The sequence below is a fragment of the Oenanthe melanoleuca genome, chromosome 3, assembly GCF_029582105.1.
Source record: "Oenanthe melanoleuca isolate GR-GAL-2019-014 chromosome 3, OMel1.0, whole genome shotgun sequence".
NCBI classification, from domain to species: Eukaryota; Metazoa; Chordata; class Aves; order Passeriformes; family Muscicapidae; genus Oenanthe; species Oenanthe melanoleuca.
Window position 1 is genome coordinate 98035105 of NC_079336.1, and position 22474 is coordinate 98057578.

The window sequence follows — 22474 nt, forward strand, 5'->3', positions numbered from 1 at the left end:
CAGCAACACCCGCGGTACCCGCGTGGTGCTGACAGACGGGGTAGCGATAAATAACGATTAATAATTATAATAATAACAACAAAACGCCTCCCAGGCTGCAGAGGCGCCTCTGGGCGGCGCAGGCCGCGCCCGCCCGTCCCCATGGCAACGCGGGGCGGCACTTCCGGGATCCCGCGCGGGGCACGACGGGAGCCGCACGTGGGCACCGGCGGAAACCGCGCGGGGCCGCCGGCACCGGGAACCGCACCGGGATCACCGGGATCCGTACAGGGATCGGCACCAGGATCAGCGGGATCGGTACCGGGATCCGCACCGGGACCGGCACCGGGATCACCGGGATCCGTACAGGGATAGGCACCGGGATCGGTACCGGGAAGCGCACCGGGATCGGCACCAGGATCAGCGGGATCCGCACCACGATCGGCACCGGGAATCGCACCGGGATCGGCACCGGGATCACCAGGAACCGCACCACGATCTGCACCGGGAATCGCACCGGGATCGGCACCGGGATCAGCGGGATCGGCACCGGGATTAGCGGGAACATCACCGGGATCCGCACAGTGAACATCACTGTGAAGATCACCGGGATCGGCGGGAACGGGAGCGGAATCACCGAGAACATAACCGAGAACATCACCGGGGTCGGCGGGATCACAGGGAACGGGAGCGGAATCACCGAGAACATAACCGAGAACATCACCGGGGTCGGCGGGATCACAGGGAACGGAACCGTAATCAGCGGGAACACCAAGGTCACCGGGAACGGCGCCAGCATCATCGGGATCAGCATCAACATCAGCCGGATCGCCGGGAACGGCACCGGGACCAGCGGGATCACCGGGATCACCGGGATCGGGAGTGGCACCGGGCTCGGGGCCGCTGGGACCGCCGCCGCTCCAGGTGAGCCCCGTGGGCTGGCTCGGCTCGGCTCGGCTCGGTTCTCGCCCCGGGCACAGGAAAGCTTTCTCCCCCCATTGTGCCCCTCCAGCTCCTTTTTGTCTTTCCCTTCGCTGTCCCGGTTCTGGAGGGGCTGAGCAGTCAGTCCGTGGATGGATGGATGGATGGATGGATGGATGGATGGATGGATGGATGGATGGATGGGGAGCGCTGTGTGCTCTCTGCAGGATGGAAGAGAAGGAAATGGGATCATGTCCATCGGCATCCTCATCCCTTAGGGTATCAGTGCTCTCCACCGAGGCAGGAAAATTACCTGGAGAAGTGTAAAAGCAGGACCTGGAAATCTGTGTGTCAGAGGAAATGGAAGGATGAGAGCCCAGCTGGAGCGTGGCTGTTAAATTGTGCACGTGTCAGGAAATCCCAGTCCTGCTCCAGGCACTGGCAGCATCACATGGCTGGAAGGGACCCCTTGATCTGAAGGGCTTTTCCAGGGAAACTGCAGGGAGGTGTCTGGGGGTGTGTGGTGTCCCCTTCACTCACACCCCTTGCTGCCCAATGACAGCAGGTTCTGCTGGAAGCCTCTCCTGCTAATTTCCTGGTTTTCCCTCAGGGGATGGCTGTTCATCCTCAGCTGCAGCTTGGGACTGTTCAGCTTTGGGACTCTGTTCCCAAAACCAGCTTCCCTCTGGGATGGCTCTGGGCTCCTCCAGGATTCCTGCTGGACACTTGTCCTGGCCCCACAGGCTCTGGGCTCCTCCAGGATTCCTCTTGGACACTTGTTCCTGCTGCCAGAGGGGCTCAGAGAAGGATTCTCTAGAAGGATTCTCTAGAAGGATTCTCTAGGAGGATGCTCTAGAAGGATGCTCTAGAAGGATTCTCTAGGAGGATTCTCTAGGAGGATTCTCTAGAAGGATGCTCTAGGACGATGCTCTAGGAGGATGCTCTAGAAGGATTCTCTAGGAGGATTCTCTAGGAGGATTCTCTAGAAGGATGCTCTAGAAGGATGCTCTAGAAGAATGCTCTAGGAGGATGCTCTTGGAGGATTCTCTAGGAGGATTCTCTAGAAGGATGCTCTAGGAGGATGCTCTAGAAGGATGCCCTAGAAGGATGCTCTAGGAGGATGCTCTAGGAGGATGCTCTAGGAGGATGCTCTAGAAGGATGCTCTAGGAGGATTCTCTAGAAGGATGCTCTAGGAGGATGCTCTAGAAGGATTCTCTAGGAGGATGCTCTAGGAGGATTCTCTAGAAGGCTTCCCTAGAAGGATGCTCTAGAAGGATGCTCTAGGAGGATTCTCTAGAAGGATGCTCTAGGAGGATTCTCTAGGAGGATTCTCTAGAAGGATGCTCTAGGAGGATTCTCTAGAAGGATGCTCTAGGAGGATGCTCTAGAAGGATTCTCTAGGAGGATTCTCTAGAAGGATGCTCTAGGAGGATTCTCTAGGAGGATGCTCTAGAAGGATGCTCTAGGAGGATTCTCTAGGAGGATGCTCTAGAAGGATTCTCTAGGAGGATTCTCTAGAAGGATGCTCTAGGAGGATTCTCTAGGAGGATGCTCTAGAAGGATGCTCTAGGAGGATGCTCTAGAAGGATTCTCTAGGAGGATTCTCTAGAAGGATGCTCTAGGAGGATTCTCTAGGAGGATGCTCTAGAAGGATGCTCTAGGAGGATGCTCTAGAAGGATTCTCTAGGAGGATTCTCTAGAAGGATGCTCTAGGAGGATTCTCTAGGAGGATGCTCTAGAAGGATGCTCTAGGAGGATGCTCTAGAAGGATTCTCTAGGAGGATTCTCTAGGAGGATGCTCTAGGAGGATTCTCTAGGAGGATTCTCTAGGAGGATGCTCTAGAAGGATGCTCTAGAAGGATGCTCTAGAAGGATGCCTTAGAAAGATTCTCTAGAAGGATGCTCTAGGAGGATGCTCTAGGAGGATGCCCTAGAAGGATTCTCTAGAAGGATGCTCTAGAAGGATGCCTTAGAAGGATGCTCTAGGAGGATGCTCTAGAAGGATGCTCTAGGATGCCCTAGAAGGATGCTCTAGAAGGATTCTCTAGAAGGGTTCCAAGAGGGCAATGTGAGCTTGGTTTCAGCTTCAGTTCCTAAATAAAGCACTTGTCTGGCACGTGGGGAAGTGGAAAATGAGGATTTTCTAATCCTAATCCATCCCTGGGGCAGGTTCAGGGGTGCTGTCCTGGGAAGAGCTCCAGCCAAGGGTTTCCTGCATGGAAAGGGCTCTGCTGTGGGACTGTGGGGCAAGAAGAGGAGGGACAGGCTTGGGGACTGCTCCTTGTGGGGCTCAGAGCCCTTCCTGGGCCATCTGGGGTCTCTGGCTGTCTTGTGGATGTTCAGGAATCTCTTCCCTTGCCAGCAGCCCTGTTCCAGTGAGAACAGAGTGAAAAAGGTGAAAGATTGGAGTTGTAACTCCCAGCAAATCTGACCTCTGCTCAGCAAAACCCCTTAGTTCTGGCATTTGGAGATGGTGAAATACTTTTATCTCACTCTGTGTTGTTTGTTTTCTTCCAGTGAAGCCAACAGGCTGGAACTAGGAAGGCAGCAGATGGAATACACAATGGCTCATCCACACCTGTAAGCCTGTTCAAAAGCTTCTTGGGGGTTATTTTATTTTAGTTACAAAGGTTTGGGATGCCTTTAGAGGGTTGTCTGGAAGGTTTTTCAGTAATAATACATTTATAGTCACATGTTAAGTGTAATGTGAAATTCACATCTTCAAGTTATTGATGAAATAACTGCAGCAGTAACATAAATGCCTCATTTGGTGGATATTAAAATCTTGGGAATAACCAACATGCAGCTTGGCTTTATCCTATTTTTACAAAATCACCACAGCTGGAGGTCTTAGAAAGGCCTTAGAAAGTTGAAAGCTTTAAGAAACCCTAGGGGATATTCCAGGTTGATCCTGCTCCTTGGATTCTTCCTGCTGTCTCTACTTAATGTAAATTGCATGGACAGTCTGTACAAAAAAACTCCAACAAACCCAAACCCTAAACAGCAAACCAAGGCAAAAAAAATAAAGTTCAGAAGTCCCAACAACCAGAGAGGACTGAGAATGTCATCCAGTGTTCCATTCATTTCCTCAAAGGAGTTGTGTAAAGCTCCAGGGACTGAGTGCTGGGTGCTGTGGGAGCCCCTCTTCTGAAAGGGGCACAAAATGCAGATACAGATTTTTTTTTTAAAAAGCCTGGGCAGGTGGGGCAGCATCACATCTACTTTGTTTCCTGGTTTTATTGGATTTGGTTGAATTTAGAGCTGCAGTTTCTCTGAGCACCTTGAGGGTGTTGCAGTTTCTCTGAACACCTTGGGGAGGGTGTTGCAGTTTCTCTGAACACCTTGAGGGTGTTGCAGTTTCTCTGAACACCTTGGGGGTGTTGCAGTTTCTCTGAACACCTTGAGGGTGTTGCAGTTTCCCTCCTGGCTGAAGGGGAGCTGTGAGCCAGGGGCATCCCTGGGTGCCATTTCCCTGTGTTGGCATGGAAGCCCTGGAGGCACATGAGGAATCTGGTTTGTAGGAGGGAGAGAGAGCTGGGTTAGGTGGATTTCCAGGGCCCCTCTTGGTGGCACCATGGATTGAGGCAGCTGTGGAACCTCAGCCTTGTTCCTGCTTGGGTGACTTTCAGACCACATTGCTGCGCTGCAGTTTTATTTTGATTTAATGGCATAGGAGTGACTAGCAGATTTCAAACACAGTTACAGGAGGTTTTAGTGTGTTCTCCCTTTTGAACATCAAACCCCTGTGTAAATCTCAGGTGAGTGGTGTTTATGTGTGTTTGCACAAACGTAGGTGTGCAGAAGGACGAGTGTGCCCTTGGTGGGGTCTGGAGCAGCTCCCGCTCCGAGGGAGGGGCTGTGCTGGCTGCGGGGGCCGTGCCGGCTGCCGGGGCCGTGCTCAGCACCCTCAGGGGCTGCTGTTTGCCCTGCAGGGCGGGGCAGAGGCGGCTGGAGCTGCAGAGGAGGCTGGCGGCGGTGCGGCGGCGGCGGCGGCGGGCGCTGCGCAGGAACCGCGCCCTGCGCCGGGAGCTCCTGCAGCTGCGGGCTCACATGGACACCGCGGCCTGGGACAGCATCCGGGACATGGAAGTAACTTCCCCCGAGCCTGGGGCGCTGGGCTTGCTGGTGGTGTGCGGGAATCTCCCCTCAGGGCCCGGATTTCAGCTCTGAAGTGGCTGTGAGAAAAAGCTCAGGTTCCTTCAATCACATTATTGCCGTTATTGGTGTTGTTATCTTGTCATGCTCTTCCCTAAACTACAGTTTGGGATGTCTCAATGCCATGATTCCAGATTTTTTAAAATGAAGTTGCAGCGCCTGCTCACGCCAGTGATGCATGGAGCCAGATTTTTGGGGGAGCACGAAGAAGGAAATGAGCTCATTCCTGCTTTCTAATGTTTACTCCTGCAGCAGCTGCCCAGGTGGTGCCTGTTGGGTGTGCTGACATTCCCAGAACATCTTTTCCTGGCTGCAGTGCAGGAGCCCAGAGTTCAGAGTCCCTGGGGTGTGTCATTCCCTGCCCCTGATTGTCACTTGGTGCTTGAAGCAGAGCAGGAAAGCTGCTCTGCCAGCCTTCCCCTGCTGTTTTGAAGGGGTTTTTCCTGGGCTGCCAGTCCCAGTGCCAATGCCACAGGTTGTGCTGCCCAGTCCTTCCACTCTGATGTTCCTGTGCCATCCATTTTATCTTTGCCAAGTTACAGTTGCTTTTCAGAGCTGCTGAACAAATGACATCTCCCCCGTGTTAGTTATGGAAAGCAGGAGAGTTATGGAGCATGCAATCATTTAATCTATCATGGGAGTACACAGAAAGAAATTATTGCTGTTTCCTCTCCTTTTTTTTTCCATAGAGAATGCCCTTTAGGAGTGCTTTATCACAACTCTGTGCACATTTATTACGTGGCTGTAGCTCACAAAACTCCTTTTGTTTCTGAAAGATGCACTTTCACTCCCTGTGCTTGGCCAGTAATTTTTAGGAGCATAAATAAATTCCTTTCAGCTTCCAACAAAACCCAGAAGTTCCATCTGAGTCTCTTTTGAGCATCTTGACTTCTCAGGTGAGGGGTGAGGTTTTGTCCCCTGGAATTCCACGCTCCTACCTGGGAGCTGCTGGAGCAAAGGATGAGCTGGTTGTGTGCAGAGCTTTTTCTGCCAGGCTGCTCTGGAACATCTGCCAGGGATTGTTCCTCACAAGAGCCCAGCCAGTTGTAAAGAGGGGGCATGAAAAACACACTGTGGAGCTCCCAGAGCAGGCAAGTCACTGTCTGGAGGCAGCAGCAATAATTTGGTGTCACAGATATTGTTGGGATGCAGCGAATATGATTCAACAAGTTGCTGTTCTGTAGGATTCTAAGTGAAGGGGGTGAATAAATGTGTGTGAAAACTCTGCAGCAGATTGTGTACAGGCCCTGCTTGGGCAGAGGAGCAGAAAAACGAGGAGCAGATGAGATCCCTGCTTTTAAATATGGGTTACAAAGGCTGTGGGGGCTTTGCAAAGTGGTGTCTCGGCTTGGGGAGGGCTGGAGGGGTTGTTGGGCCTCCAGTTTTGTGTGACAGATTTGTTCCCTTTCAGGAGTGGTACGGGAGGGAAATTAAAAACCTGTTATCCCTTGGAGAGGGCAGCTTGTCAGCAGGAGGTGACAAGGAGGAAGGATCCAGCCAGCAGGTAATGGGGGGAATGGGCTGTATCCCTGTGCTCAGCCTTTCTGCAGGAATTGCACTGTGGAACTGTGCCTAGAGCCCCGCAGAGGGGGAAGCACCCGGGTAAAAAGTGCAGTCTTTTCACCCAGAGAGCCAGAATTAAAAAACCTCGGGCTGTTTGCTCACGTCCCCTTGTTGGCTTTTGTAATTCCTGTGCTGGCTGGTGTGGAGATGGCAGAAATGTTCCTAATGAGGGATATTGGCAGAGCTGCAGCCCAGGAGCCGTGCGCTGGGTTTATAATTTCGTGGGCTTTGACCTTTCCTCAGAGGGAGCAGAAGGAGATTGCATATCTAAGGAACAGACAAAAAGACTGACAAGGAATACTTAAATATCTGCTGCCATGTATCTCCAGTAATGCAGGCTCCTAATCCCTCCTCCTATCTCCATATAAATGATACAGTTCAAGACCAGAGCTGTTTTCTCCACTAAAAGCAGCAAAGCTCTTTTAGATGAAATGTCTAAAAAACATCTTGTAATAACTTGGAGCATGCTGGCAAGAGTAGTCACTTGTGACTGTGTGTGGAAGCCCCTCAGCCAGGCAGTGCAGGAGCAGGCAGGACGGGAGCATCACTCCATTATTGCGAGGAGCCGGCGTCCCCCAGGCTACAGCATTCATTAAGGGAAGCTTACTGGGCTGAAAGCTGGGAACAGATGATAACAGGATATGATTTTCATATTTAATGCATTCCTTGGAAGAGAGTGTGTGTGCTGCAGATTGATAGAAGAATCAACTGCTACTTTACTAAAAGACTTTCTAGTTTGCCCTATAGCTACCGATGGAATCATTCAGCCAAGAAATTAACTTTTTCCCCTTTTACCTGCTTTATGTATCTGCTAAGCAGGCTGCTGGCTGCCAGGGAATGTTATTATGCAGTTAAATGTTTGGTATTTAAGACTCTTATCAGAAAAGAAACAGAGGCCACACTATTTTGTTTTTATAGTAGGGGGAAGGTTTTTGGTTTCCTTTCTTCAGTGCATTAGCAGTCGTTAATCTGAGTTTATAGGAAGTTTTCCCCACAGATTAAAAAGTTAAAAACCTTGAATTTAGAGCATTCTTTAAACTGTAATACACAAAGCAGTGAAGCCTAGCAGCCTTGACCTATATAGGCAGGCCTGTGGCAGGGTGCAAGCTGTGGTCTGAATTGGGAGGTGGTGTGGGGAAAGGTGAGTTTATTTTGGAATGTGAGCTGTCCAATGAGGGCAGGCAGTGCAGGAGATGGGATGGAAAAGTTGGTACTAGAAAAACCAGAACCAGAGCATCAAAGGCTTGTGCTGTGACTCGGGGGTTGAAGAGCTGTGGGTGAGTTTTGGGCACCATGACAGTGTGATGTGTACCCAAAAATGTCAGTTTGTGTATGATAATGGAGTGGTTGTGCAGAGCTGTGCAGCCCAGGCTCCTGGGTGCTCTGTGCTGGGAAGCCAGCTCAGAAACTCTTCCTTGGAGCCTTCAGAAGATTTTGGGGATGCCAGAACCTCCCAGGAACACCTGGGAGTGGCAGAGTCTCTTCCTGGGGAAAGGAGATTGATGGTGATCTGTGCCTGTGCCTGTTTGAAATCCATCTGTTTCGGAGCTGCCAGAGCCCTGCAGGGCTGGCAGGAGGCATTTGAAAGCACCAAATCCCACACCCCAGAAGTAATTAGGAGGAACCTGAGAGCAGTGGTGATGGAATAAGCTGTGAACTTAATCTGAGTGGCAAACCTATAACTACTGCTTCAAATGACTCCATGGCTTTTTGTTCTGCTGCTTGTTATGTGGAATTGGAGCTTTTTGAAGGCATCTTGGTCACAGAGCAGACAAGATGCCTTTGTTTCCTTTCAGCTGGGCTTGGCTTGGTGTGGGAGGAAGAGGTCAGGCAGTGAAAGAGAGGGGAGAGGTGTGGAGGTGACTGTAAAGGGTGCTGCTGGGATTTGGGGCTGGAGAGGAAGCCCTGCTCAGAGTGAACAATGGCATTAGGGTGGCTCATTCTGGCTTTGCATAAACTGGCTGTGACCCTGCAGCAGTCAGCAGCCACTCCTCCTAAATTGTCCTGATTGAGTAGGTTTGCAGAGGAAAAGAGGCAAGTGTTAAAACATTGGGATTTACAGCAGAGTGGTTGTGCTCCTGGAGCTGGTGTTGGGCAAGTTCAACAGTCCTTGGAGGAAAGTGCTGGTCAAAATGTGTCTGCTCCATGTCCCACTTCACCTGGTGGGAAGAGCAGGAGGGAGGCAGTGAGACTGAGTTTTCTGTGACTCGAGGGAAGCTGGATCTGCTGAGTGATTCACTGATGGAACCCCATGGTCCCTCTGGGCAGCTCAGAATGTGGTGCTTTGATCCAGGGTCTCCAAAGCTGTGCAGGATCCTTATCCCAGAGGTTTCCCAGTCACCATTTAGAGGGGTTTGGGTCCTTGGTGTGTGTGGGTCCCTTTTAATGCAGGCCTGGGCCCTCATTTCACACTGGGATGCAGGGAGTGTGTGCCAGGGGCTGTGCAGTATTAACACCACAGCAAAGTCTGGAATTCTGTGAGGCTTTCAGAGCCCAGCTGGAGAAGCTCCATGTGTCTGTCTCCTGTTTGTGTCCTTCAGCCCTGTCCCACCGTGTGTTTCAGGTGCTGCAGGCTGGCATTGGCAGCAGAGCTGTGCCGGGAGAGCTGGGCTGCCCCACCCCAGCTGCCTCGGCCACTGCAGCTGTGGGCTCCCAGCAGGAGCCCCCATCCCCTAAAGGACTCTGCACTGACACTGGCACTGCTGCTGGAGAGAGTGAGGAGGGAGCAGCAGGACACAGGGACCTGCCTGCCAGTGAGGAAGGCTCTGAGCAGCTCAGCTCAGCCTCTGGTGCCAGAGCAGCCCCCCCGAGGCCAGGACATGTTCCAGGTATGGCAGTGGGATCTGTCCCTGTCTGGTGCCTCTTACTCATTTTTCTCTCCTATTCCTTTCTTCTCCTGGACCCTGTTTCCTTCCAGGCTGCTCACCAGGACAGTGTGCTGGGGGCTGATCCTGGTCAGGGGCACTGTGAGAGAAGTCTCAGCCTCATCTGAAGAGGGTTCATGTGAGCCTGCTTCACCAGAGGAGGCACTTCTGGGTCAGGCTGATTGCCTTGTCCCTCAGAGCTGGTGCAGGACAGCTGAGTGATCCCCCCAGAGCTGATCTGGTCAGGTAGCTGGTGTCTGTACCAAGGTGTTTTTTGAGGAGTTCCCAAACCCCAAAGGCTGCAGCCTCCCTGGACTCCCCCTTGTGAGAGGAGCATGGAAGGACAGGGGCTGAGGGCAGGGAAACCCACAGACAGGAGGAGCAGAGGGATGGATGGATGATGGATGGATGGATGGGTGGATGATGGAGGGATGAATGATGGATGGATGGATGGATGGATGAATGATGGATGGATGATGGATGGATGGATGGATACACACGGGGTGAACAGTGCAGGTAAGCTTGGTTTCTGTTCCTACACTGATCTACTCCATGCTCCTGGTAATGTTTTGAGAAGGATAACTGCAGTTTTTATCTCTGATTCATTATGTTTATCGTTATTACAGGGGTAGAGCCTGGCCTGAGCAGGCAGGGCAGCAGTGCCGAGCTCCCAGTCCCTGCTGAGGAGGAGGAGGAGGCGAGGCCGAGCATTCCCGACACACAGCAGGAGCAGGGCAGGGATGCCCGGGCTCTGGAGCCCTTGGACAGCTCAGCACCACACAGGTACCAGCTCCCTATTCCCTGGGTCAGCTGGGATGGACAGTCAGGGCACCAAAGCTCTCCAAGCTCTCCCCTGTCCTTTTGCCATGCTGGGCGTGTAGGGCTTCGGGCACCTCGCTGGGGTCAGAGCTGGCTAAATGTTGCTAAAATGCAGTTGGTGTTCTTTAAATGTACACAAATCTTGTTCCAGTTTTTCTTGCTAAAACTTGCATGGGTTGAACTGTTTGAGCATTTTTGGAAATAGAGTAAGAGAGGACGAGGGCAGTGCTCTGCAGGCACGGGATGTAAATCCATCCCGGCGGGATTTTCGGCCCCGCAACGCCCTCGTGAGACCGGGAAGTGCATCCCTGTCCCGGCAGGGCTGTGCCCACGGCGGGATGGTCCCCGGGGCTGGCCCGGCTCACCCGGGAGGGGCTGGCCCGGCTCACCTGGGAGGGGCTGGCTCAGCTTACCCCGGAGGGCTGGCAGCTCTGGAGTGGCACATGGTGCAAAGAGAGCACCGCTTCTACCCCTGGATGGAGAGCAGGGTTCTCCCATCTTGCTTGTTTGCATTGTGTAAACCTGTGAATGTCCGTTCCTGGGCACTCTGTGGTCAGTGCTGGTTTGGGTGTTGACACCTGAGCAGAAACCGGGGGGCCACCGCCAGACACTTGTGTAACTTCATCCCTTCCCATTTGCATCGGGCTGTTGCTCGCTATGGAAACATCATCTGATTTGCATGTAAATAGCTTTCCCCGCAGTCGTCCCTTTGTATCCCACCTGTTAATCACAGCAGAGCGCCGAGTGCCCGTCTCTGCGAGAGGAGTCAGAGCAGTTTAACCTTGTGTTCCCTCCCCTCGCTGTGCGCCTGACGATGCTCCGAGCAGCTCTCGAGGCCCGGGGAAATTATGCACAAGGTTTGAGCGCCTGCATTGTCCCCGGGGCACGGAGCTCTCCTCCCGTTGTGCCAAGCTGAATGCCTCTGCTTCTCAAGGCCGTGGAAGTGGGATCACCGCTGCTTGCTGCTGCTGCAGAAAAATGTAGAGGTTTTCATTTGCTTTACCTGCAAATGAAAAGGCAGATCCAGCGGCAGGAGTGGAGGAGCAGCCTTGTTGTGCTCACAGCCAGGTGGGATTTCCGAGGGATGCAGCCTTGCAAAATTAATTGGCCAAAAATATTGTGGGAAAGCTTGCAAGTGATTAGTGCACGAATTTCAGTTGTACTCGTTACACACAGTGTGGGAATGCTCTGTCACACCACGGATTCACAACATGTGATGTCCTTCCAGCCCTCGTGGCTTTCTCTTGTGAAATTCCTGTGCTGGCTGAAGGAGTGTGCTGAAATTCGCCAAATTCTGTGTGTTTGTTGCCTTAAGTTGAAATATCTGCAGCTTGGACTCTCCCACTGCAGCAGTGTCAGTGTGGCATCAGAAGGAAGCACTGTTCTTACCCTTTTGGTGAATTATCTGAAATGAACACAAGGGATGGTGTTGACAGGAGCAGAGACCATGGCTGACTCCAGAGGCAAAACCAGTCCTTGTTGCATGCCAGGAAGCCGCAAGTTTTCATCTTAGGATCAAATGCCTCTCCTGCCAGCCCCTGTTTTTTGAGGAGTTGCGGGTTTTTTCCCGCAGTTGGCAGCCGAGGAAGGGAGATGTTATTGGGAAAGGTGCTCCAGCAGGTTTGGTCTCGTTGCAGGTCCCTAGGGCGCTGCAGCTTTGTGCCTGGCTTATCAGAGCCTGTTGGGCAGTAAGGTGGGTGTTCCTGCCTTCTCACACCCAGCCCCGCGGGAACAGCCCGGGATGGGTTTCCTGTCAGCAGCTGATCCCAGGGGAAAGGCTCCGTGTCCTCTTACCATTCCCTGCAGCACCCAGCCCTTTCTTTGAGGGCTTAAACCCGGGGGGCGGGAGGCGGGGGGAGAGGCTCTCTGAGAATTAGTGTGGAGAAAGATGATGACTATTTTAAGGCTGAGCTGAAGGGGTGGAAAAAGGCAGAGCTTATGCCTGTGCTGCTTCAGCTGCATTGAGGAGGACTTAGCACAGATGGATTGTGCATTACAAAATGTAACACATAATTCAAGCTGTCAGCTTAATCAGACTGTTTCCAGGAAGCAACCTGTAAAAGAGAAGGACCTCTTGTTTGCTGACCTCTGATCCGTAGCCTGCTGCAGATTGTCATACATTTTGTTTTTCTTTATGTTGGTGTCCCTTCCTTCCCCTTCCCTTTTTATTATTGTATCCCTCTCGAGTGGCGCCCTGGAAGGACCACCCAGCGGGAGGAAAACAATGGGAAACGAGCCGGCCGCTGGAATACAGGGTTTGTAAGGCTGGGGGAAAAGAGAAAGCACTGTTTAACTGCCTATGTGATCTCCCTGGCATTGTTTTGCTTATTAAATGTCTAGGAAACTCGACTAAAGACGCAGCAGCCCCCACTTAATTGTTCGCTGTTGCCCAACACTCGGAGGGAAAACAGAGCTCAGCGCAGAGCCGTGCGAATGCCGCCGGGTTTTGTGCACGGAGCTTCTCCCTGGAGGCAGAGTAAGCCAGGGTTAACTGGAAACATGTCAGCCCCTGCATGCGGGGCAAGGAAAGAAAGAAATCTCTCTTTCGGCCCAGCTGCGGTGCTCCCTGCCGGCCGGGACCTGGGCTGGGAGCCCCACAAAGCGGCAGCCGGGACCTGAATAGCCATTTACACCTCTGTCCCGGGATTAGCCCGCGCCATTGTTTCAGTGCTTAAGTCCTCATTTGCATCTTTATGGAGGTGCAGCCTCATCAGAACCGCTCTGAGGTCCCAGGGCTGGCCCGGTACCTGTAGGTGGTCACCGGATTTGTTTGGCTTGAGGAGGTGAAGGAATTAAACTCTCGGCACAGGGTGATTTCCGTGCTCTGGCACAGGGTGATGATTTCCATGCAGTGGCACAGGATGATTTCCATGCAGTGGCACAGGGTGATGATTTCCATGCAGTGGCACAGGATGATTTCCATGCAGTGGCACAGGGTGATGATTTCCATGCTGTGGCACAGGGTGATGATTTCCATGCAGTGGCACAGGGGTGGTTTCCATGCTGTGACACAGGGTGATTTCCATGCAGTGGCACAGGATGATTTCCATGCAGTGGCACAGGGTGATGATTTCCATGCTGTGGCACAGGGTGATGATTTCCATGCAGTGGCACAGGATGATTTCCATGCAGTGACACAGGGTGATTTCCATGTAGTGGCACAGGGTGATTTCCATGCAGTGGCACAGGGGTGGTTTCCATGCTGTGACACAGGGTGATTTCCATGCAGTGGCACAGGGTGATTTCCATGCAGTGGCACAGGATGATTTCCATGCTGTGGCACAGGATGATTTCCATGCAGTGGCACAGGGTGATTTCCATGCAGTGGCACAGGGTGATTTCCATGCTGTGGCACAGGGTGATGATTTCCATGCTGTGGCACAGGGTGATGATTTCCATGCAGTGGCACAGGATGATTTCCATGCAGTGGCACAGGGTGATTTCCATGCAGTGGCACAGGATGATTTCCATGCTGTGGCACAGGGTGATGATTTCCATGCAGTGGCACAGGGTGATGATTTCCATGCAGTGGCACAGGATGATTTCCATGCTGTGGCACAGGGTGATTTCCATGCAGTGGCACAGGATGATTTCCATGCTGTGGCACAGGGTGATGATTTCCATGCAGTGGCACAGGATGATTTCCATGCAGTGGCACAGGGTGATGATTTCCATGCAGTGGCACAGGATGATTTCCATGCTGTGGCACAGGGTGATGATTTCCATGCAGTGGCACAGGATGATTTCCATGCTGTGGCACAGGGTGATGATTTCCATGCAGTGGCACAGGGTGATGATTTCCATGCTGTGGCACAGGGTGATTTCCATGCAGTGGCACAGGGTGATTTCCATGCTGTGGCACAGGGTGATGATTTCCATACAGTGGCACAGGGGTGGTTTCCATGCAGTGGCACAGGGTGATGATTTCCATGCAGTGGCACAGGGTGATTTCCATGCAGTGGCACAGGGTGATTTCCATGCAGTGGCACAGGGTGATGATTTCCATGCAGTGGCACAGGATGATTTCCATGCAGTGGCACAGGGTGATTTCCATGCAGTGGCACAGGATGATTTCCATGCTGTGGCACAGGGTGATGATTTCCATGCTGTGGCACAGGATGATTTCCATGCAGTGGCACAGGGTGATGATTTCCATGCAGTGGCACAGGGTGATGATTTCCATGCAGTGGCACAGGGTGATGATTTCCATGCTGTGGCACAGGGTGATGATTTCCATGCAGTGGCACAGGATGATTTCCATGCTGTGGCACAGGGTGATGATTTCCATGCAGTGGCACAGGGTGATGATTTCCATGCAGTGGCACAGGGTGATGATTTCCATGCTGTGGCACAGGGTGATGATTTCCATGCAGTGGCACAGGATGATTTCCATGCAGTGGCACAGGGTGATGATTTCCATGCAGTGGCACAGGATGATTTCCATGCAGTGGCACAGGGTGATTTCCATGCAGTGGCACAGGATGATTTCCATGCTGTGGCACAGGGTGATGATTTCCATACAGTGGCACAGGGGTGGTTTCCATGCAGTGGCACAGGGTGATGATTTCCATGCAGTGGCACAGGGTGATTTCCATGCAGTGGCACAGGGTGATTTCCATGCAGTGGCACAGGGTGATGATTTCCATGCTGTGGCACAGGGTGATGATTTCCATGCAGTGGCACAGGGTGATTTCCATGCTGTGGCACAGGGTGATGATTTCCATGCAGTGGCACAGGGTGATGATTTCCATGCAGTGGCACAGGGTGATTTCCATGCAGTGGCACAGGGTGATGATTTCCATGCAGTGGCACAGGATGATTTCCATGCAGTGGCACAGGGTGATTTCCATGCAGTGGCACAGGATGATTTCCATGCTGTGGCACAGGATGATTTCCATGCTGTGGCACAGGATGATTTCCATGCTGTGGCACAGGGTGATGATTTCCATGCAGTGGCACAGGGTGATGATTTCCATGCAGTGGCACAGGGTGATGATTTCCATGCAGTGGCACAGGGTGATTTCCATGCAGTGGCACAGGGTGATTTCCATGCAGTGGCACAGGGTGATGATTTCCATGCTGTGGCACAGGATGATTTCCATGCAGTGGCACAGGATGATTTCCATGCAGTGGCACAGGGTGATTTCCATGCAGTGGCACAGGGTGATTTCCATGCAGTGGCACAGGATGATTTCCATGCAGTGGCACAGGGTGATGATTTCCATGCAGTGGCACAGGGTGATGATTTCCATGCTGTGGCACAGGGTGATGATTTCCATGCAGTGGCACAGGATGATTTCCATGCTGTGGCACAGGGTGATGATTTCCATGCAGTGGCACAGGGTGATGATTTCCATGCAGTGGCACAGGATGATTTCCATGCAGTGGCACAGGGTGATTTCCATGCAGTGGCACAGGATGATTTCCATGCTGTGGCACAGGGTGATGATTTCCATGCAGTGGCACAGGGGTGGTTTCCATGCAGCAGCTCAGCCTAAGCTGATTTTTGGATGGATTGTTTGCTCATGTGCTGTTTTCCCCCCCACCTTCCTACAGAGCTTGGGAGGGTGGTTTCTCCATTTGCTGTGTGAAGCTCCAGGGGGCTGTTTGTTTTCCCAGTGGAAGGGGTGCAGGGTGAGCAGGGAGCCCTGTCACACATCAGTCACTTCTGTCCCTCTGTCCCTCTGCAGGAATGAGCTCTCAGAGCTCTGCCACACGCTGCAGCTCCTGCAGGACCTGGTGGAGAGGACGAGCCCCCAGCACCGGGCTCTGTACCAGGGCCAGCCCTTGGAGCTGCTCAGGTGAGTGAGGACAGCAGGGTGACAAAAACACTGTGAATGCAGCAAGAGAGCACAGGGAATCCCCAGAACCCAGATTGCCAGAACTGTGAACAGAGCCCTCGCTGTCCCTCCTCATCCTCTGGGCCCCTAGGCACAGAACTGGGAATTGCTGGGAACTTTACTGGCAACGAGGCACAGCCTGCACAGACTGAGACTCTTGCAGGCACTTGATGATGGGAGGATTCCTCGGGAATGAGGAAGAGGGGCCCCAAACAGGCCAAATGCTGAGTGTGACCTCCCTGTCCTGTCCCACATGTGCACTGAGCACCACGGACGTTTGTCTGTCCCTCTGGCTGGGCTGGGCTGGGCTGGGCTGGGATGGGATGGGATGGTTTGGGATGGGCTGTGCTCACAGTGCTTGTCCCCCTGCTCTTTGCAGTGCTGGAGCTGGAGCTGGCAGGCTGGCTCAGGGTGACCTGGAGGTGATGGAAGCCCTGGTGCTGCAGCAGCTCCAGCAGGCCGTGTCCCCAAGGAGCAGGAGCCTCCCAGAGGAGCACAGCAGGTACAGGGGCACAGAACCCACAGAGAGGGGCTGAGGAACAGCCTTGGCTCTGCCCCTCGGATGGAGCCTTGTGGCTTTTCCCTTCATTTCCCTTCCAGTCCTGCTCCACAGGGCAGCCCCGGGGTCCTCCCAGCTCAGGGAATTGCAGGAACTCCAGACACCTCTCAGCCAGCCATTCCCAGGTTGTGAAAGTAAGGAGGGGAAATGTAATTTTGAGAAGGAAATTATTCTGTGTGAGACAGAAGATGCACGTGGCCTTTTAAAACAACTAAGTGCAGTTATTGAAAATGGGCTTTTTTTCTCTGTGCATATGCCACAAGGACAAGTGAGAATTACTTTTTTTTTTTTTCCTCAGGTCTCTTTAACCCAGGAGTGAAAACAATTTCCATTCTGTCTTGCTTAGCTTGTGTCTAGACCTCCCTCCCGTCGCAGTGCTCAAGTGCTGGCAGGATCTGGGCACTTGTGAGTGCTGCAGAAGGGTCTCTCTGCAGTACCTGCCTCTCCTGAGGCTGATATGCCTGCGGGCACCAGCAGCTCCTTGTGTCTCCTGAATGGTTTCTTAGGGACAAACACTCCTGGAGTTAATTGGAATTCACTCCTCTGAAACTTCACTGGAGCAGCAGGAAAAACAAACAGCTTTGGCAAACAAAAGGATTGCAGGAGTGAGATTTTCTACATTAAAAGGCACCTTGTTTGGCTTTTTTTTTCCCCCCTCCTTTTTCCTTTTTATTCTTTCTGAGCAAAAGAGGAGCTTGGATGCTGGGATGATGCTGAGACCAGGTTGTGTGTTGGGATCCTGAGCCTCAGGGCAGGGCAGGCATGATGATGATGATGATGGTCACCCCTGCCCAACTTCCCCACATTTGCAAAACTCACAAGTGGCTCCTTACATTTTCCACTTTGAGCATTTTTAAAAGAGGAAGAATTCAGGCCCAGCTTGGTGGGTGGGATGTCCCCCTGAGGGTTCTGCTTTGTTCCCCAGGGACGCGGAGGCGCTGAGGGCTCTGCTGAGCCACCACGGCTTGTTCCTGAAGCAGCACCGAGTTCGGCTCCCAGAGGGCGTGGCAGAGATGTTTGAGCAGCTGCTGGCTTCGGGAGAGGAGAGGCAGGACGGCCAGGTGGGCACTGACACAGGGAAAGATGTCCAGTGCCTGTGACTTTTTGTCATGAATAATGTATTTTGAGTTTTTTTTAAGCAGAGTGAGGTTTGGTGCTGAACACACAGAGTATTTTATAAATGGTAGCACACTCGTGGTTTTTCTAAGTTAATGCAGAAGGTTATAGCCAACTATTTAAATAAATCAACAGAAATGGCATCCCATAGGCTGTGAGTGCCTCAGGCTCTTACTGTGCTGTTAAACAATTGTTTTACTGAACAGCCAGAGATAGGGCAGAACATGGAGTAGGTTTTACAGACTCATGTCCATATTTCTGTCCCCAGACCAGCCCCAGAGGAACAGTCTAGAAGTCAGGCAGTAGAACATCTGACAGCAGATTACCCCAGGAGTTAGATTAGCCTGAATGCACTTTGGAAAGCTCGAGGGGAGGATAATGGAGCTGTGGCTGTTTGTGTTTTGAATGCTCAGGTGCTGAGAGAGCCCCTTCCAGGAGAGCCTGGGCATGGGCCACCTGTCCAGAGTGAGGAATCCTCTCTCAGCCTGCCATCAATCCCAAGCAAGGAAGGAAAGCAGGGGGAGCTGGCACAGAAAGAACCAGGTAAGGGGATTCCAGCTCTGGCTGCCACTCCAGGCTCCTGCTCTGGACATAGGGGAGTTCTGTCCAAACCCCCAGGGAACAGTCCCATAGCTGCTGGCAGATCACTGTACATTTGTGATGGATTGGGGGGGTTTTCCTAAATATCTCAGTATTGCTTGTGATTCTGGATACTTCCCAAGCTGAGTGATGCCTGTGGTGGTGGGTTTTTCTGCAGGAGAGGAAAGGCCAAACCCTGTGGCTGCTGTAAAATGGATCAGTCAGTTCTGTGTGCACGTTTACAAAGCATCTCCCATTTAGGAACTGGGGGATGCATTTTCTGCCTCCTGTGACAAAGCCAGACCACAGAAGGAATTGCCAGAAATGAAAGGGTTCATGTGGGGCCTTTTCCCAGCTGATGTTGGGGAGAGCCCAGCTCATGCCTTCACACAAGGAGGGAATACACTATCCCAGTGGTGGCAGCTCGCTTGCTCTGCTCCTGGAGCACCCTTTCCATCAGTCTGGCAGCAGCAGGCAATTAGGCTGCTGTGCTCTTTGCACAGCAAATGCAGACAGGCTGCTCCAGGCTCCAAAATCCATGCACTCCCATGTGCAGAGGGGAGTAGACTTGGATTTCAGCTAATTTCCTGCTGGGGGTCTGGCACACACCTTGCTGCAGGTTGTTTGTTTCCCAAATCCCTCGGGTCTTCAGTTCCTCAGGACATGTGCCTGGCTTGTCCTCCTGTGGGGAAGCTACAGAGAGCCAGGGGGGCAAGTTCCCAGTGGGTGCTGCTTTTAAGAGCAGTAATGGATAGTTTAGATCAATAAACAAGAGATAACAAAAGTGGGAAATTAAAGGGAGTAGGGATGGAAAGCAAGCAAAGCGATCTGATGGCTGCTGCTTTGAAATGGTTTCATTACAGCACAAGTCACAGGCTGGAGTGAAGATGAGAGCAGGCAGGAAAGTGTGCTGGGAAAGATTCCCATTACAGGTGGAAGGCTGGTTGTGTGTTAACCTTGGGCTCAGCATTCCACAGGGGTATACACTCACACCCCAGAGGCACAGGGACTTCAGAGAGGGGGAAAACCCAGCACCATCAAATGCCACTCACAGAGCCAAGAGCAGAGCTGGGAGCACAGCACCTCCTGAACTCCTTGGAGTCATGTTCCATGTTTATCCTGAGCCAAGAGCAGAGCTGGGAGCACAGCACCTCCTGAACTCCTTGTAGTCATGTTCCATGTTTATCCTGAGCCAAGAGCAGAGCTGGGAGCACAGCACCTCCTGAACTCCTTGGAGTCATGTTCCATGTTTGCAGTGACCAAGAGCAGAGCTGGGAGCACAGCACCTCCTGAACTCCTTGGAGTCATGTTCCATGTTTATCCTGAGCCAAGAGCAGAGCTGGGAGCACAGCACCTCCTGAACTCCTTGGAGTCATGTTCCATGTTTGCAGTGACCAAGAGCAGAGCTGGGAGCACAGCACCTCCTGAACTCCTTGGAGTCATGTTCCATGTTTATCCTGAGCCAAGAGCAGAGCTGGGAGCACAGCACCTCCTGAATTCCTTGTAGTCACGTTCCATGTTTATCCTGAGCCAAGAGCAGAGCTGGGAGCACAGCACCTCCTGAACTCCTTGTAATCCCACGTTTCCCTGAGTGAATATCCTCTCCAGGAGCCCGGTGTTGTGGGGGTCAGTGTCCATGGGGAAGATCCAGCAGTGATACTGCCAGCTCCAGAGGTGCTGGTTTGGTTCTTTCCATGGGTAATTACTGGGGATCATTAGAGTAACTGGGGCAGATCCCTGCCAGGCAAGGAGTGTGCCTGTGCCAGGCAGGGGCCTCCTTTCTGCCCTCTGTACCAAATCTGCCTGATAGCAGTGGCACCTTCCAGCCAGTGCCATCACTGAGACTTCAGAGGTGCAAGTGCTGGTGCTTCCTGTGTCAAAATGCCAAGAAGCTCCTCAGGCAAACCCAGAACTCCAGCTCCAGCCTGTCCTTGCAAGGTGGCTGTCTGCTGTTCCTCTGCCTCCAGGAGTGAGGCTTCTCACACCTCACTTGAAAGCCAAGCTGCTCCTTTCAGACACATTCATCTTCAGCCCTGATCTTCTGCGGGCTCCTTGTTCCCCTCCTCTCCTCTCCCTGCCAGGCAGCTGCTCCTTCCCTTTTATCATCACCATTTGCTGTGGCCCCAGGGCTCTGGAGTCATCATGGGCCTAAAACAGAAGCCACATCTCTTGTGTGTTGGCTTTTGGGCTCAACCAACTTGTTTGGAGGGGTTTAGATGAACTGATATTTGTGTGGCCATCCATACATGATTATTTTTCTGAGCTTGAGGGATGCAAATTTGGGTTGTTTTTTTTTACTTATTTCGGTATTTAAGGTGTTGGTTTTAAACACCAGAAGCCTTCTGGGGCTTTGAGGTTTGATGGACCTCACTGTGAGAGCTGTGTGGATGCACTTCTAAGCAGTCTTTAGGATGGCACTTTGGGAATTCTTCTGGAGCTTTGCTTCATTTTTTCTTTTGCTTCTGTTACATAAAAAGAGAACCAAAACATTCATTTGCTTGAGTATCTGTGAATATTCCAGAATTGTGCTGGTTCCTTATGCCCTGTCCAGAGCTCAGGGGAGGCTGCCTGTGGATAAAGGGCTTTGAAGGCTGGCCCAGAGAGGAGCTGGCTGACAGCAGCAGCCTCCTGTGGTGCCAGGTGATGTGAGGATACAGGGGCAGAGCAGGCTCCTTCTCAGCTCCTCCACGGATGCTTTGTTTTTTTATCAGAAGACTGTAAAAGAAATTGTTCAGCTCTTCCTGAGGTAGGCGAATAATATGAGATTAAGAAGGATAAAACCCATTATTTCTTGTTTTGCTGGATGACTGTTTAAGAGTCTCACTTATGAGAAGGAAATTGCTGATTTTATTGAAGGGGCAGGTTTGTTAAATCTTTAACAAAAGCAGATTTTCTCTCTCCCCTTCACTTGTCTTTGATTTGAGCAGGCGTTAAGGCTGTCAGGATTTGAATAAAAATGGTGTTACTGCTCCACTCCTTGGGCTCTGCTTTACAGCAGCTGGAACCTCACCCCCAGCTGCTCTCCAGGTCTGAAATCTCCTGTAGGAATAAGGAGGAAAAGCCCTCTTAGGAAAAAATATTGGCCCCTTTTTATGTATTATATAGGAACATGAGGCTGGACTGTGCTTCCCGTTCCAGGCCACCTTTAGTGAGCCAACACTTTTCCCAGTGTCCTTCCAGTGAGGTCCTCCAGTGAGGATTCCAAGGTGCTGCTTGGAGTGCACCAAGCAAGGCATTTCATAAGTCTCACTCAACCTTTTGCTCTGTTTGGTATGTTTGGGATGGAGGAAGTTCCTCAGGTGGACACTGCACTGAGGTCAGTCTGGATGATGCCATCCAGCAGCTCCCCTTGGACACTCGAGTTCCTAAAAAACCTCACAGTCTTGCTGGAGTTGTGAATTCTGCCTGGAAATTCTTCATCCATCTTCAAGCAAAGGCAGCAGCAGCTTGAGCACTGGTTTTTGCAGAGATGCAATGCCATGAGCTATGATTAATTCTTTATCTTTTTTCCCTCTCATTCTTGATTTTTCTTTCCTCCTGGGCACCTCTTTGCTGGAAATGCCTGAGACCAAGCAGGATTTTTGCTGCTGCAATCCAAGTGCAGAAAGGACTGGGAACGTGCCCAGCCAGTTGGGAAGTGAGAATCCATTGTGGACAAAAATACTGAATTGTCCTGGGTTGGGACACTGGTGACAGCAGGGCTTGGTTATAGTGTCAGTGCCATAGATAAAAACATATATATAAAATATCTATATGCAAAGCAGCCTTTTAAAGTGGGATTTGTGCTTAGCATCGTGTGCTTTGGAAACGAATACAAAGATGAGCAATTGTCTGACTCCAGTGAATGAATCCATTTGCTTCTTCTTTTTTTTTTTTTTTTTTAAATCAATCTTTACAGAATGGAAATGAGATCCACAGAGTAGAGGGAAAGGGAAGAAAGGAAAGTGGAGATAAAAGGTTTTCAAATAGTTGGGTGTTTGGCTGTGTAAGTCATAAAAATCTCAATATATGTGTTTAATTCGATTTTTATAGGATTTATTTATGTCTAATTCAAGAGAATGGTTGAAAACACAGACGT

At 51.7% G+C, this 22474-nt stretch overlaps 1 protein-coding gene across 1 annotated transcript in view; it reads left to right on the plus strand.

Annotated features, from left to right (window-relative positions):
* Positions 1-544: 544 nt before the first annotated feature.
* KIZ (kizuna centrosomal protein) overlaps positions 545-22474 on the plus strand; it is a gene marked incomplete at its 5' end in the record, with an annotated part of 31076 nt that continues 9146 nt past the window's right edge. The window contains 10 exons of the mRNA XM_056486983.1: positions 545-903; positions 3419-3481; positions 4834-4990; positions 6468-6560; positions 9183-9447; positions 10110-10266; positions 15993-16103; positions 16522-16644; positions 17627-17762; positions 18231-18360. Coding sequence (XP_056342958.1) covers positions 545-903; positions 3419-3481; positions 4834-4990; positions 6468-6560; positions 9183-9447; positions 10110-10266; positions 15993-16103; positions 16522-16644; positions 17627-17762; positions 18231-18360 — 1594 coding nt within the window. The remainder of the gene's footprint in view (positions 904-3418; positions 3482-4833; positions 4991-6467; positions 6561-9182; positions 9448-10109; positions 10267-15992; positions 16104-16521; positions 16645-17626; positions 17763-18230; positions 18361-22474) is intronic.